General features: G+C 61.6%; 1 protein-coding gene across 2 annotated transcripts in view; it reads left to right on the forward strand.

The window, feature by feature from the left end:
* Positions 1-16,392, forward strand: part of RYR1 (ryanodine receptor 1) — a 130,647-nt gene that overhangs the window by 100,827 nt on the left and 13,428 nt on the right. Inside the window, exons 71-87 of one of the 2 annotated variants that reach the window (XM_054052902.1) lie at positions 987-1,157; positions 1,890-1,949; positions 2,859-2,996; positions 3,917-4,029; positions 5,525-5,621; positions 6,808-6,914; positions 7,869-7,920; positions 8,435-8,515; positions 8,609-8,708; positions 9,402-9,481; positions 10,089-10,165; positions 10,800-10,873; positions 11,984-12,001; positions 13,357-13,437; positions 14,586-14,674; positions 15,690-15,818; positions 16,204-16,308. In XM_054052902.1, coding sequence (XP_053908877.1) covers positions 987-1,157; positions 1,890-1,949; positions 2,859-2,996; positions 3,917-4,029; positions 5,525-5,621; positions 6,808-6,914; positions 7,869-7,920; positions 8,435-8,515; positions 8,609-8,708; positions 9,402-9,481; positions 10,089-10,165; positions 10,800-10,873; positions 11,984-12,001; positions 13,357-13,437; positions 14,586-14,674; positions 15,690-15,818; positions 16,204-16,308 — 1,572 coding nt within the window. The remainder of the gene's footprint in view (positions 1-986; positions 1,158-1,889; positions 1,950-2,858; positions 2,997-3,916; positions 4,030-5,524; positions 5,622-6,807; positions 6,915-7,868; positions 7,921-8,434; positions 8,516-8,608; positions 8,709-9,401; positions 9,482-10,088; positions 10,166-10,799; positions 10,874-11,983; positions 12,002-13,356; positions 13,438-14,585; positions 14,675-15,689; positions 15,819-16,203; positions 16,309-16,392) is intronic. The other variant, XM_054052901.1, reaches the window with a different exon arrangement.

Here is a 16,392-nt window from a genome sequence, read left to right on the forward strand (position 1 = left end):
CTCTGTGGGGCCACCAGGGCTGGAACCCCAAAAAAACCCTCTGAGGTTCTCCTCTGTGGGGCCATCAGGGCTGGAACCCCCTAAGACCCCTCTGAGGTTCTCCTCTGTGGGTCCATCAGGGCTGGAACCTCCTAAGACCCCTCTGAGGTTCTCCTCTGTGGGGCCATCAGGGCTGGAACCCCCTAAGACCCCTCTGAGGTTCTTCTCTGTGGTTCTATCAGGGTTGGAACCCTCTAAGACCCCTCTGAGGTTCTCCTCTGTGGGTCCATCATGGCTGGAACCCCCTAAGACCCCTCTGAGGTTCTTCTCTGTGGGTCCATCAGGGCTGGAACCCCCTCAAGACCCTTCTGAGGTTCTTCTCTGTGGGTCCATCAGGGCTGGAACCCCCTCAAGACCCTTCTGAGGTTCTTCTCTGTGGGTCCATCAGGGCTGGAGCCCCCCAAAACCCCTCTGAGGTTCTCCTCTGTGGGTCCATCAGGGCTGGAACCCCCCAAAACCCCTCTGAGGTTCTTCTCTGTGGGTCCATCAGGGCTGGAACCCCCTAAGACCCCTCTGAGGTTCTTCTCTGTGGGTCCATCAGGGCTGGAACCCCCTAAGACCCCACTGAGGTTCTCCTCTGTGGGTCCATCAGGGCTGGAACCCCAAAAAAACCCTCTGAGGTTCTCCTCTGTGGGTCCATCAGGGCTGGAACCCCCTAAGACCCCTCTGAGGTTCTCCTCTGTGGGTCCATCAGGGCTGGAACCCCCTAAGACCCCTCTGAGGTTCTCCTCTGTGGGTCCATCAGGGCTGGAACCCCCTAAGACCCCTCTGAGGTTCTCCTCTGTGGGTCCATCAGGGCTGGAACCCCCTAAGACCCCTCTGAGGTTCTCCTCTGTGGGGCCACCAGGTTCCTCATCCTCATGGCGTGGTGGTCCCACCATGGACGCCCCCGTGCCATTGAGGTCATCGGGGCGGTGGCCCTGACGTCCTCCCGGCCGTCCCCGCAGGGCGGTGGCTCAGAGCAGGAGAGGACGAAGAAGAAGCGTCGCGGGGACCGATACTCCGTCCACACCTCCCTGATCGTGGCCACCCTCAAGAAGATGCTGCCCATCGGCCTCAACATGTGCTCTCCCACCGACCAGGAGCTCATCGCCTTGGCCAAGGGCCGCTACGCCCTGGTGGGTTGGGGACAGCCCTGGGGACAACCTCGGCGCTCGGGGACAACCTGGAGGTCAACCTCTGGGCTTGGGGACAACCTGGAGGTCAACCTTGGGGACAACCTCTGGGCTTGGGAACAACCTTGGGGACAACCTCTGGGCTGGAGGACAAACTCTGGGCTGGAGGACAACCTTGAGGTCAACCTTGGGGACAACCTGGAGGTCAACCTCTGGGCTGGAGGACAACCTCAGGGCTTGGGAACAACCTGGAGGTCATCCTCTGGGCTTGAGGACAACCTTGGGGACAACCTCTGGGCTTGAGGACAACCTTGAGGTCAATCTTTGGGCTCAGGGACAACCTTGAGGTCAACCTCTGGGCTTGGGGACAACCTTGAGGACAATCTGGTGGGTTCGGGACAACCTTCAGTACAACCTCAGGGCTTGGGGACAACCTTGAGGTGAACCTCTGGGCTGGAGGATAACCTCTGGGCTTGAGGACAACCTTGAGGTCAACCTTGGGGACAACGTCTGGGCTTGGGGACAACCTCGAGGTGAACCTCTGGGCTGGAGGACAACCTCTGGGCTTGGGAACAGCCTTGAGGTCAATCTTCGGGCTTGGGGACAACCTTGAGGTGAACCTCTGGGCTTGGGGACAGCCTCGAGGTGAACCTCTGGGCTTGAGGACAGCCTTGAGGTGAAGCCCTGGCCTTGGGGACAGCCCCTGAGGTGGCCGTGGTCCTTCTTCTCCTGCAGAAGGACACAGATGAGGAGGTGCGGGAGTTCCTCAACAACAACCTGCACCTGCAGGGCAAGGTGAGGGCCCCGTCCCACCACCGCCTCCCCATGGTCCCCATGAGCTCCATCACAACCCCGCGGTCCTCACCATGTCCCCATGGTCCCCATGAGCTCCACAACGTCCCCATGAGCTCCACCACCTCCCCATGAGCTCCACCAACTCCTGATGGTCCTCATGAGCTCCACAACGTCCCCATGAGCTCCACCACCTCCCCATGAGCCCCACCACATCCCCATGGTCCCCATGAGCTCCACCACCTCTTGATGGTCCCCACGAGCTCCACCACCTCTCCATGGTCACCATAAGCTCCACCACCTCCCCATGAGCTCCACCACCTCCCCATGATCCCCACCACCTCCTGATGGTCCCCATGAGCTCCAAAACGTCCCCATGAGCTCCACCACCTCCCCATGGTCCCCACCACCTCCTGATGGCCCCCATGAGCTCCAAGACATCCCCATGAGCTCCACCACCTCCTGATGGTCCCCATGAGCTCCACCACATCCCCACGAGCTCCACCACCTCCCCATGGTCCCCATGAGCTCCACCACCTCCTGATGGTCCCCATGAGCTCCACAACATCCCCACGAGCTCCACCACCTCTCCATGGTCACCATAAGCTCCACCACATCCCCATGAGCTCCACCACCTCCCCATGGTCCCCACCACATCCCCATGGTCCCCATGAGCTCCAAAACGCCCTCATGAGCTCCACCACCTCCTGATGGTCCCCATCACGTCTCCATGGTCCCCGTGAGCTCCACCACCTCTCCATGAGCCCCACCACCTCCTGATGGTCCCCATCACATCCCCATGAGCTCCACCACCTCTCCATGAGCCCCACCACCTCCTGATGGTCCCCACGAGCTCCTCCACGTCCCCGTGGTCCTCTCCTCACCACCTGGCCCTGGTCCTCGTGTCCCCAGTGTGAGGCCACCTCGTCGCTGCGGTGGCAGATGGCGCTGTACCGCGAGTTGGCCGGAAGGGCCGAGGACTCCGACAGCCCCGAGAAGATCGTCCGTAGGGTCCAGGAGGTCTCGGCTGTGCTCTACCACCTCGAGCAGGTCAGGGGGGGCTTCGGGGGGACCAAGGGCTGCAGGAGATGTTGGCCACGGTCAACCACGTCCGGCAGCTCATGGGGGTCTGGAGGTCCTCCTGGGGTTCTCCAGGGGTTTAGGGAGGTCTTGGAGGTTATTCACAGGGATCTTGAGGTTCTCCAGGGGTTTTTGGGTGGTCCTTGAGGTTCTTCAGGGGGATCTTGAGATTCTCGAGGGGGTTCTTCAGGTTCTCATGGGGTTTTTGGGTGGTCCTTGAGGTTCTTCAGGGGGTTCTTGAGGATCTCCAGAGGTTCTTAAGAGTCTCCAGGGTTTTAGGGAGGTCTTGGAGGTTCTTCAGGGGCTTCTTGAGGTTCTCCAGAGGTTTTTGGGTGGTCCTTGAGGTTCTCTAGGTTTTTTTGGGGGGTCCCAGATGTTCTCCAGGGGGTTCTTGAGATTCTCCAGGGGTTTTGGGGGGGTTCTGGAGATTCTCCAGAGGTTCTTGAGATTCTCCAGGGGTTCTTGAGTGGTTCTGGAGGTTCTCCAGGGGTTTTTGGGGGGGTCCTGGATGTTCTCCAGAGGTTCTTGAGGTTCTCCAGGGGTTTTTCGGGGGTCCTTGAGGTTCTCCAGGGGGTTCTTGAGGTTCTCCACGGGGGTTTTGGGGGTCCTTGAGGTTCTCCAGGGGGTTCTTGAGGTTCTCTAGGGGGTTTTGGGGGGTCCTGGATGTTCTCCAGAGGTTCTTGAGGTTCTCCAGGGGTTTTTGGGGGGTCCTGGATGTTCTCCAGAGGTTCTTGAGGTTCTCCAGGGGTTCTTGGGTGGTTTTTGAGGTTCTCCAGGCGGTTTTTGGGGGGTCCTGGAGGTTCTCCAGGGGGTCCTTGAGGTTCTCCAGGGCTTTTTGGGGGGTCCCGGAGGTCCCCCAGGAGGTCCCGGGTGTCCGCCTGTCCCCCCAGACCGAGCACCCCTACAAGTCCAAGAAGGCGGTGTGGCATAAGCTCCTGTCCAAGCAGCGGCGCCGCGCCGTCGTCGCCTGCTTCCGCATGACCCCCCTCTACAACCTGCCCAGGTCACTGGGAGCACTGGGAGCACTGGGAGGGGTTGGGGGGGCACTGGGAGGGACTGGGAGGGACTGGGAGGGGTTTAGAGGGCACTGGGAGGGACTGGGAGGGACTGGGAAGGGTTTAGGGAGCACTGGGAGGGACTGGGAGGCACTGGGAGGCACTGGAGGGGCCTTGGGGGGCACTGGGAGGGACCTGAGGAGGGACTGGGAGGCACTGGGAGGCACTGGGAGCACCTGAAGGCGACCCAGAACTGCACTGGGAGTAACTGGGAATGCCTGAGGGTGACCCAGCTCCATACTGGGAGTGACTGGGAGTGACTGGGAGCAACTGGGAGTAACTGGGAACCCTTGCGGACAGCCCAGAACTGTACTGGGAGTAACTGGGAGCGCCTGAGGGTGTGCCAGCTCCATACTGGGAGCAACTGGGAGTAACTAGAACTGACTGGGAGCAACTGGTGGTGACTGGGACTGACTGGGAGTGATTGGGAATCCTTGAGGACAGCCCAGAACTGTACTGGGAGCAACTGGGAACGCCTGAGGGTGACCCAGCTCCATACTGGGAGTGACTGGGAGGTACTGGGAGCAACTGGGAGTGACTGGGAGCAACTGGGAGTGGCTTGAAGCAACTGGGAGTGACTGGGAGTGACTGGGAGTGACTGGGAGCCCTTGAGGACAGCCCAGAACTGTACTGGGAGTAACTGGGAACGCCTGAGGGTGACCCAGAATGGTACTGGGAGCGACTGGGAATGCCTGAGGGTGTCCCAGCTCCATACTGGGAGCGACTGGGAGTGACTGGGAGCAACTGGGAGTGACTGGGAACCCTTGAGGACAGCCCAGAACTGTACTGGGAGTAACTGGGAACACCTGACGGTGACCCAGAATGGTACTGGGAGCAACTGGGAATGCCTGAGGGTGACCCAGCTCCATACTGGGAGCAACTGGGAGCAACTGGAACTGACTGGGAGCAACTGGTGGTGACTGGGACTGACTGGGAGTGACTGGGAACCCTTGAGGACAGCCCAGAACTGTACTGGGAGTAACTGGGAACACCTGACGGTGACCCAGAATGGTACTGGGAGCAACTGGGAATGCCTGAGGGTGACCCAGCTCCATACTGGGAGCAACTGGGAGCAACTGGAACTGACTGGGAGCAACTGGTGGTGACTGGGACTGACTGGGAGTGATTGGGAATCCTTGAGGACAGCCCAGAACTGTACTGGGAGCAACTGGGAACGCCTGAGGGTGACCCAGCTCCATACTGGGAGTAACTGGGAGGTACTGGGAGCAACTGGGAGTGACTGGGAGCAACTGGGAGTGGCTTGAAGCAACTGGGAGTGACTGGGACTGACTGGGAGTGACTGGGAATCCTTGAGGACAGCCCAGAACTGTACTGGGAGAAACTGGGAACACCTGAGGGTGACCCAGAACGGCACTGGGAACGCCTGAGGGTGTCCCAGCTCCATACTGGGAGCCACTGGTGGTGACTGGTGGCACTGGGCAGGCACCGGGCCTGTAACATGTTCCTGGAGGCGTACAAACTGTCGTGGCTGCAGCGCGAGGAACATCCCTTCGAGGACCGCATGATCGACGACCTCTCGGTGAGGAGACGTCGCCCAAAGGCCACCGACGCCTCCTCCAGGGGGGCGGGGGGTCCTCGGGGGGCTCCGGGGGCTCTTGGGGTTCTCCAGGGGGTTTGGGAGGTCCTCGAGGTTCTCCAGGGGTTCTCCAAGGGCTTTGGGAGGTCCTTGAGGTTCTTCAGGAGTTGGGACGTCCTTGAGGGTCTCCAGGAGTTGGGAGATCCTCAATGCTCTCCAGGGGTTCTTGGGGTTCTCCAGGGCTTTGGGAGGTCCTCGAGGGTCTCCAGGGGCTCTTGGGGTTCTCCAAGGGGTTTGGGAGGTCCTTGAGGGTCTCCAAAGGAGTTGGGAGGTCCTCGAGGTTCTCCAGGGATTCTTGGGGTTCTCCAAGGGGTTTGGGAGGTCCTCGAGGTTCTCCAGGAGTTGGGAGATCCTCAACTTTCTCCAGAGGTTCTTGGGGTTCTCCAGGAGTTGGGAGTTCCTCAAGGTTCTCCAGGGATTCTTGGGGTTCTCCAAGGGGTTTGGGAGGTCCTTGAGGGTCTCCAAGGGAGTTGGGAGGTCCTCGAGGTTCTCCAGGGGTTCTTGGGGTTCTCCAGGAGTTGGGAGGTCCTCAACGTTCTCCAGGGATTCTTGGGGTTCTCCAGGGCGTTTGGGAGGTCCTCGAGGTTCTCCAGGGGCTCTTGGGGTTCTCCAGGAGTTGGGAGGTCCTCGAGGGTCCCCAGGGTTTCTTGGGATTCTCCAGGGCTTTGGGAGGTCCTTGAGGGTCTCCAGGAGTTGGGAGGTCCTCAAGGTTCTCCAGAGGTTTTTGGAGTTCTCCAGGAGTTGGGAGGTCCTCAAGGGTCTCCAGGGATTCTTGGGGTTCTCCAGGGCTTTGGGAGGTCCTGAAGGTTCTCCAGGGGTTCTTGGAGTTTTCCAGGGAGGTTTGGGGGGTCCTGGAGGTTCTCTAGGGGCTCTTGGGGTTCTCCAGGGGTTCTTCAGGATCTTCAGGGGGTTTTGGGGGGATTCTGGAGGTTCTCCAGGGGTTCTCGAGGTTCTCCAGGGTTTCTTCAGGTTCTCTGGGGGGGATGTTGAGGGATCCTGGAGGTTCTCCAGATGTTCTTGAGGTTCTCCAGAGGTTCCTGGTGTTCTCCAGGAGGGATTTGGGGGGTTCTCGGGGTTCTCCAGGGTTTGGGGGGGTCCCCCTCCCCCCGTGACCCCCCCGTGTCTGCAGAAAGCGGGTGAGGAAGAGGAGGAGGAGGACGAGGAGCGGGAGAAGAAGCCCGACCCGCTGCACCAGCTCATCCTGCACTTCAGCCGCACCGCGCTCACCGAGAGGAGGTGGGGGCGCCCCTCGGATCGCACCCACACTTGGGGGGACACGGACCCCCCGGACCCCACATGGGGTCACCTGGGCCTTCAGGACCCCCACATGGGGTCACCGAGACCCCCAAGTCCCCACCTTGGGGTCACCTGGACCTCCAGGACCCCCACTTTGGGGTCACCCGGACCCCCGGGACACCAATTTTGGGGTCACCTGGACCTCCAGGACCCCCAAAACCCCCATTTTGTGGGCACCCGGACCCCCAGGACCCCCAGAAACGGTCACCAAGAACCTCAAGTCCTCATTTTGGGGTCACCTAGACCCGCAGGACCCCCACTTTGGGGTCACCCGGACCCCCGGGACACCGATTTTGGGGTCACCCAGAACCCCAGGACCCCAACATGGGATCACCTGATCCTCCAGAACCCCCATAACCCCCACTTTGGGGTCACCCGGACCTCCAGGACCCTCAAGACCCCCACTTAGGGGTCACCTGGACCTCCTGGACCCCCACTTTGGGGTCACCCGGACCTCCAGGACCCCCAGGACCCCCACTTTGGGATCACACGGACCCCCCAAGACCCCACTTTGGGGTCACCTGGACCTCCAGGACCCCCAGGACCCCCACTTTGTGGTCACCTGGACCCCCAGGACCCCCAAGACCCCCACTTTGGGGTCACCTGGACCTCCAGGGCCCCCAGGACCCCCACTTTGGGGTCACCTGGACCTCCAGGGCCCCCAGGACCCCCACTTTGGGGTCACACGGACCCCCCAAGACCCCACTTTGGGGTCACCTGGACCCCCAGGACCCCCACTTTGTGGTCACCTGGACCCCCAGGACCCCCAGGACCCCCACTTTGGGGTCACCCGGACCCCCAGGACCCCACTTTGGGGTCACCTGGACCCCCAGGACCCCCAGGACCCCCACTTTGGGGTCCCCCGGCCCCCCCTGACCCATTGTCCCCCCGCAGCAAACTGGAGCAGGATCATCTCTACATGGCGTACGCCGGCATTATGGCCAAGGTGGGACCCCAAAACCCTTCCGGGACCCCAAAGACCCTTCCGGGACCCCCAACCCCCTCCTCCGGGACCCCAAAATCTCCCCTCGGGACCCCCAACAACCCCCACCCCCTCCCGCAAGGGTCCCTTCTTGGGAGGGGGAGATGGTGGGGTTGGTTCCTCAAGGTTTGGGGGGATCCCCATGGGTTTTTGGGGGGTTCCCATGGATTTGGGGGGTCCCTATGGATTTGGGGGGGTCCTTATGGATTTTGGGGGGTCTCCAGGATGGGCGGCGCTCACTCAGAACCCCCACAAACCCCAGAGTCCCTTCTTGGGGTTCGTTCCTCAAGGTTTGGGGTTCATTCCTCAAGGTTTGGGGTTGGTTCCTCAAGGTTTGGGGGGATCCCCGTGGGTTTTTGGGGGGTCCCTATGGATTTAGGGAGTCCTTATGGATTTGGGGGGGTCCCTATGGATTGAGGGGGGTCTGTAGGATTTGGGGTGCCCCCAAGACCCCCCCTTTCTCCTCCCCTCCCCCCAGAGCTGCCACACCGAAGAAGGCGAAGAAGAAGAGAAGAAGGAAGAGGAGGAGGAGGAGGAAGAAGCCGAAGACTCCTTCGAGGTGAGGAAAGAGGGGTCCCCCTCCCTCAACCCCCCCTTGAACCCCACTTCTAAGTGCTGAACCCCCTTTTTGTGTCTCCCCCAAACCCCAAAGGAGAAGGAGATGGAGAAGCAGAAGCTGCTCTACCAGCAGTCGCGGCTGCACACGCGCGGCGCCGCCGAGATGGTCCTGCAGATGCTGAGCGCCTGCAAAGGTGGGGGACCCCCCAAAAAAACGGGGACCCCCCCCAAAAGATAAGGAATCCCCCCCCAAAAAAGATAAAGACCACCCTCACCCCAAAAAATGGGGACCTCACCCCAAAAAGTGGATCCTGGGGGCTCCCAAAGGGGCAGCTGAAAGCCCGAAAGGGACAGGGGACCCCCCCACCCCAAAAATGGGGGACCCCCACAAAGAGAGGGACCCACTCACCCCAAAAATGGGACCCCCCCCTCAAAGATAGGGACCCCCTCCACCCCAAAAAGTGGGACTCTCACAAAGATAAGGACCCCCTCACCTGAAAAATGGGGACCCCCAAAGATAGGGACCCCCTCACCCCAAAAAAGTGGGAGGACACCCCAAAATAGGGTCCTTGGGGACCCCCCCACCTCAAAACCGGGGTCTTGAGGAGCTCCTCCACCCCAAAAAGTGGGTGGACCCCCAAGAATAAGGTCCTTAGGGCCCCCCCACCCTAAAATTGGGACCCCCCCACCCCAAAAAGTGGGGGGATCCCCCAAAATAGGGACACCCCCCCCAAAATTGGGGTCCTGGGTGGCCCCTCCTTCCCCCAACCGGTGCTCCTGGGTGACAGTGTGGGGAGGGGACCCCAAAACTGGGAGGGGGACACCCCAAGAATGGGGATGACCCCAAAACTGGTGTGTGGTCCCCCCTGGTGACGGTGCGGCCGCAGGCGAGCGCGGGGCCATGGTCTCCTCCACCCTCAAGCTCGGAATCTCCATCCTCAACGGCGGCAACGCCGACGTCCAGCAGGTGCGTCCGTCTGTCCCCGCGCCTCCGTGTCCGTCTGTCCCCGCGTCCCTCTGTCCGTCTGTCCCTCTGTCCGTCTGTCCCCGTGTCCATCTGTCCGTCTGTCCATCTGTCCCCGCGTCCCTCTGTCCGTCTGTCCCCGCATCCCTCTGTCCCTCTGTCCCCTCTGTCCCTCTGTCCCCGTGTCCCTCTGTCCCTCTGTCCCTCTGTCCCTCTGTCCGTCTGTCCCCGCGTCCATCTGTCCCTCTGTTCCCACATCCCTCTGTCCATCTGTCCCCATGTCCATCTGTCCCTCTGTCCCCACTGATGTCCCCTCTGTCCCCTCTGTCCCCACATCCCTCTGTCCCCGTGTCTCGGTGTCCGTCTGTCCCCACATTCCCGTGTCCGTCTGTCCCCATTTCTGTGTCTCCCCTCGTCTCCACGTGTCCCCGTGTCCGTCTGTCCTCGCGTCCTTTTTCCCCCTGTGTCCGTCTGTCCCCGCGCCTCCTCACGTCCATCTGTCCCCGTGTCTGTGGGTCCCCACATCTCCACGTGTCTCCGCGTCCGTCTGTGGCCGCGTCCGTCTGTCCCCGCGCGTCCCCCATGTCCGTCTGTCCCTGTGTCTCCCCAGAAAATGTTGGATTATCTGAAGGAGAAGCGTGAGGTCGGATTCTTCCAGAGCGTTCAGGCCCTCATGCAGACCTGCAGGTGACACCAGGGCTTCGGGGTCCCCTCCTTTCGGTTTTGGGGTCCACTCATGGCTTTTGGGGTCCCCACTTGGGTTTTGGAGTGCCCTCATAGGTTTTGGGGTCCTTCCTTGGATTTTGGGGTCCCCTCATGGGTTTTGGGGTCCCCTCATGGGTTTGGGGGTCCTTCCTTGGATTTGGGGGTCTCCTCCTTTGGGTTTTGGGGTCCCGTTCATGGCTATTGAGGTCTCCTCATGGGTTTTGGGGGTCCCTCTTTTGGATTTTGGGGGTTTAAGATCCTCTTGGGTTTTAAGATCTCCTTCTTTGGGTTTTGGGGTCCCCTCGTGCCTTTTGGAGTCCCCTCCTTTGGGTTTTGGGGTCCCGTTCATGGCTATTGAGGTCTCCTCATGGGTTTTGGGGGTCCCTCTTTTGGATTTTGGGGTCCCCTCTTGGGTTTTAAGATCTCCTTCTTTGGGTTTTGGGGTCCCCTCATGGACTTTGGGGGTCTCCTCATTTGGATTTTGGGGTCCCCCCTTGGGTTTTGGGGGGCCCTGGGGGGTCTCAGGGGGATTTGGGGGTCTCTGGGGTTTGGGGGGGTCCCTGGGGGTTTGGGGGGGTCTCCATGTGTTTTGGGGCGCCCCCCGACCCCCCCACAGCGTTCTGGACCTCAACGCCTTCGAGCGGCAGAACAAGGCCGAGGGTCTGGGGATGGTGACCGAGGAGGGGACGAGTGAGTTTGGGGGGGGGGGAACCCCCCGATTCCCACGGGGGGACCCCCTTCTTTTAGCCCCCCCCCCCACTTTCTTTTACCCTCCCCTCCATTTCATTCACAACCCCTTCTTTCCCACGGGGGGACCCCGATTCCCACGCTCCCCCTCCCCTTTTCATTCATCCCCTCTCATTTTCCCACGCTCCCCCTCCCCTTTTCATTCATCCCCTCCCATTTTCCCACGCTCCCCCTCCCCCTTTCATTCATCCCCTCCCATTTTCCCACGCTCCCCCTCCCTCTTTTCATTCATCCCCTCCCATTTTCCCACGCTCCCCCTCCCTCTTTTCATTCATCCCCTCTCATTTTCCCACGCTCCCCCTCCCCATTCATTCATCCCCTCCCATTTTCCCACACTCCCCCTCCCCTTTTCATTCATCCCCTCCCATTTTCCCACGCTCCCCCTCCCCTTTTCATTCATCCCCTCCCATTTTCCCACGCCCCTCCCCCCCGCAATTAACGCGGCTCCAAGCTCCTAATGAGTCCCCTCAGTTAATTAATGAGCTCCCCAGTCCTTAATGAACCCCCTTATCCCTAATGAACCCCTGACCCCTAATGACCCCCCACTCATGAATGACCCCCAACCCTAATGAGCCGCCCCTTCATTAATGACCCTAATGAACCGCCCAATTAATTAATTACACCCAACCCCTAATTTCCCCCAACCCCTAATGAGTCCCCCATTTCATTAATGACCCCCAATCCCTAATGACCCCAATCCCTAATGAACCCCTCGTTCATTAATGACCCCCAACCTCTAATTACTCTCCCAGTCACCCCAAATTCATTAACGACCCCCCAAACCCTAATGACCCCAAATTCATTAATGACCCCCTAATGTCACCCCATTCGTTAATGACCTCTCAATCCCTAATGAACCCCCAACCCCTAATGAACCCCCAATCCCTAATGATGCCCCATTCATTAATGACCCCCACAAACCCTAACGACCCCCCAACCCCTAATGACCCCAATCCCTAATTACCCCAACCCCTAATGACCCCCCCTCATTAACGCCCGCCTTAATTACCCCGCTCACCTCTCTCCCTTCTCTCCCCCGGCTCCGGGCGACAGTCATCAGCCGCGAGAACGGTAATTAACGGGGGGGGGGGGCACCTATAGGGGACCTATAGAATCTATAGGGGGGCTCTATAAGCGCCTGCAGTCTATAGGGGCTCTATAGGGTCTATGGGGGGGTCTACAGGGGTCTACAGAGTCTATAGGGCCTATGGGGGGTCTATAGGCTCTAAGGGGGGGGGGCTATAGGAGTCTACAGTGTCTATAGGGGACCTATAGAGTCTATAGGGGGGCTATAGAGCCTCTAGGGGGACCATAGAGGGCTATAGGGGGCCTACAGGGAGTCATTAGGGGCCATAGGGGGGCTATAGAGGCTGCCTATAGGCGCTATAGGGGTCTGTAGAGTTCTACAGGGGGGCTATAGGGCTCTATAGTGGCTGTAGGCAGTCTATAGGGGCTCCAGAGGGTCTATAGGAGGTCTATGGGGGTCTAGAGGGGCTCTAGAGGGTCTATAGGGGGGTCTATAGGGTCTATGGGGGTCTCTAGGGGCTCTAGAGGGTCTATAGGGGGGTCTATAGGGTCTATGGGGGTCTCTAGGGGGTCTATAGGGGTTCTATGGGGTCTATAGGGGGTCTATAGGGTCTATGGGAGTCTCTAGGGGGTCTATAGGGGTTCTATGGGGTCTATAGGGGGTTTATAGGGGTTCTATGGGGTCTATAGGGGGTCTATAGGGGCTCTGGAGGGTCTATAGGAGATCTATGGGTGTCTATAGGGGCTCTATAGGGGCTCTATAGGGTCCCCAGGGTTGGTCCCCCCTCAGCAGCCGCCGCCCGCGCTTCGTCCCCCGTTAACTCTGCCCCCCCCGCATCCCCTCTGCCCCCACCGCGGTGTCCCAGTGCCCCCCAGTCTGTCCCCAGTGCCCTCCAGTCTGTCCCCAGTCTGTCCCCAGTGTGTCCCCAGTGCCCTCCAGTGTGTCCCCAGTGTGTCCCCAGTGTGTCCCCAGTTCCCCCCAGTGTGTCCCCAGTGCCCCCAGTCTGTCCCCAGTCTGTCCCCAGTGTGTCCCCAGTGCCCCCCAGTGTGTCCCCAGTGCCCCCAGTCTGTCCCCAGTGTGTCCCCAGTTCCCACAGTGCCCCCCAGTCTGTCCCCAGTGCCCCTCAGTGTGTCCCCAGTTCCCCCTGGTGTGTCCCCAGTTTCCCCCCAGTCTGTCCCTAGTTTCCCCCCAGTTCCCCCAGTCTGTCCCAGTCTGTCCCAGTTCCCCCTGGTGTGTCCCCAGTTCCCCCCAGTCCCCCCCAGTCCCCCCAGTGTGTCCCCAGTTCCCCCCCGGTGTGTCCCCAGTTCCCCCCAGTCTGTCCCAGTCTGTTCCCAGTTCCCCCCCAGTGCCCCCCAGTCCCCCCAGTGCCCCCAGTCCGACGCCGCCGGTTTCTCGGCAGGGGAGAAGGTTATGGCCGATGATGAATTCACGCAGGATCTGTTCCGCCTCCTCCAACTGCTCTGCGAAGGGCACAACAACGGTGGGGGGCACCGGGGGGAACTGGGGGGCACTGGGGGGAACACCGGGGGGAACTGGGGGGAACTGGGGGGCACCGGGGGGAACACCGGGGGAACACCGGGGGGAACTGGGGGGCACCGGGGGGCACCGGGGGGAACCGGGGGGAACCGGGGGGCATCACCGGGGGGGCACCGGGGGGCACCGGGGGGCACCGGGGGGAACCGGGGGGGAACTGGGGGGAACTGGGGGGCATCACCGGGGGGCACCGGGGGGAACACCGGGGGAACACCGGGGGGCACTGGGGGACATCACCGGGGGGCACCGGGGGGAACCGGGGGGAACTGGGGGGCATCACCGGGGGGGCACCGGGGGGCACCGGGGGGCACCGGGGGGGAACTGGGGGGCACTGGGGGGCACCGGGGGGGCACCGGGGGGAACTGGGGGGCACTGGGAGTATATTGGGGGGCACTGGGGGGCACTGGGGGACATTACTGGGGGGCACCGGGGGGAACTGGGGGGCACCGGGGGGAACCGGGGGGAACTGGGGGGCACTGGGGGGCATCACCGGGCGGCACCGGGGGGAACACCGGGGGAACACTGGGGGGAACTGGGGGGCACTGGGGGGAACTGGGAGTATATTGGAGGGCACTGGGGGGCACTGGGGATATTGGGGGTATATGGGGGTATATTGGGGGACATTGGGGACATTGGGGATATTGGGGGGCACTGGGGAACACTGGGGGACATTGGGGGACATTGGGAGATATTGGGGACAGTGAGGACACTGAAGGATATTGGGGGACATTGGGGACACTGAGGGATGTTGGGGGACATTGGGGGACATTTGGGATATTGAGGACATTGGGGACACTGAGGGATATTGGGGACAGTGAGGGATATTGGGGGACATTGGGGGGCATTGGGGGGCATTGGGGGATATTGGGGGATATTGGGGATATAGGGGACACTGAGGGATATTGGGGACATTGGGGGACATTGGGGAATATTGGGGGACATTGGAGTTATTGGGGGCACTGGGGGACACTGGGCACATGGTGGCCCCGTGGTGGCCGTGGGGTGGCCCCGTGGTGGCCCCGTGGTGGCCGTGGTGGCCGTGGGGTGGCCCCGTGGTGGCCCCGCGGCCGATGTCCCCCTGTCCCTCCCCCCCAGATTTCCAGAATTATCTTCGGACACAGACGGGGAACACCACCACCATCAACATCATCATCTGCACCGTCGACTATCTCCTGCGCCTCCAGGTACCCCCACGGATCCTGGGGGGACCCATCCCCACCTCCTGGTGGTCCCCACGTCCCCATCTCCACGTCCCAGAGCTCCTGATGGTCCCCACGTCCCCATCCACATGTCCTGGTGCTCCTGGTGGTCCCCATCCTCACGTCCTGGTGCTCCTGGTGGTCCCCATGTCCTCATCTCCATGTTCTGGAGCACCTGGTGGCCCCCATCCCCACATCCTGGAGCTCCTGGTGGTTCCCATGTCCCCATCTCCATGTCCTGGTGCTCCTGGAGCTCCTGGTGGTCCCCCATCTCCCACGTCCTGGAGCTCCGGGTGGTCCCCATGTCCCCATCTCCATGTCCTGGAGCTCCTGGTGGTCCCCATCCTCACGTCCTGGTGCTCCTGGTGGTCCTCATGTCCCAATCTCCACATCCTGGAGCTCCTGGTGGTCCTCACATCCCCATCTCCATGTACTGGTGCTCCTGGAGCTCCTGGTGGTCCCCATCTCCCACGTCCTGGAGCTCCGGGTGGTCCCCATGTCCCCATCTCCATGTCCTGGAGCTCCTGGTGGTCCCCATCCTCACATCCCGGAGCTCCTGGTGGTTCCCATGTCCCCATCCCCACGTCCTGGTCCTCCCGGAGCTCCTGGTGGTCCCCATCTCCCACGTCCTGGAGCTGCGGGTGGTCCCCATGTCCCCATCTCCATGTCCTGGTGCTCCTGGAGCTCCTGGTGGTCCCCATCTCCCACGTCCTGGAGCTGCGGGTGGTCCCCATGTCCCCATCCCCACGTCCTGGTGCTGCCGGAGCTCCTGGTGGTCCCCATCTCCCACATCCTGGAGCTCCTGGTGGTCCCCATCCCCACATCCTGGAGCTGCGAGTGGTCCCCACATCCTCATCTCCATGTTCTGGAGCTCCTGGTGGTCCCCATGTCCCCATCCCCACGTCCTGGTGCTGCCGGAGCTCCTGGTGGTCCCCATCTCCCATGTCCTGGAGCTGCGGGTGGTCCCCGTGACCTCCCGAGGTCCTCTCCCCGGTGGCAGGAGTCCATCAGCGACTTCTACTGGTACTACTCCGGGAAGGACGTCATCGACGAACAAGGCAAACGCAACTTCTCCAAGGCCATGGCCGTGGCCAAGCAGGTCTTCAACAGCCTCACCGAGTACATCCAGGTGAGGCCCCCAAAGCCCCCCCAGATCCACCAGCCCCTCACCACCACCCTGGTGGCCCTCAAGGAACCCAAACTCCAGGTGTCCCAGATGGTCTCTATGGTCCTTCCGGAGGTCCTCAAGGGCCTCAGTGGCCAACGGGAGGTCCCCAAAGCCCCCGGTGACCTCGAGAACCTCGGTGGCCCATGAGGTCCTGATGCTCCTGGTGGTCCCCAAAGCCCCTGGTGACCACGTATCCATGTCCCTCTTGGTGGTCCTCAAGAACCTTGATGGCCCATGAGGTCCTGATGCCTCCAGGAGGTCCCCAAAGCCCTCGGTGGCCCTCGGTGGCCCTCAGTGGCCCTCGGTGGCCCTCGGTGGCCCTGGTGGCACCACCCGTTGCCCGCAGGGTCCCTGCACGGGGAACCAGCAGAGCTTGGCCCACAGTCGCCTCTGGGACGCCGTCGTTGGCTTCCTCCACGTCTTCGCCCACATGATGAAGAAGTTGGCCCAGGTGGGCACTGGGAGCACTGGGAGGGCACTGGGAGCACTGGGAGGGCCCTCCATGACCCGTTGCCCCTTCCAAGCTGGAGAAGGT

Source organism: Cuculus canorus, chromosome 37 (assembly GCF_017976375.1).
Source record: "Cuculus canorus isolate bCucCan1 chromosome 37, bCucCan1.pri, whole genome shotgun sequence".
NCBI lineage: Eukaryota > Metazoa > Chordata > Aves > Cuculiformes > Cuculidae > Cuculus > Cuculus canorus.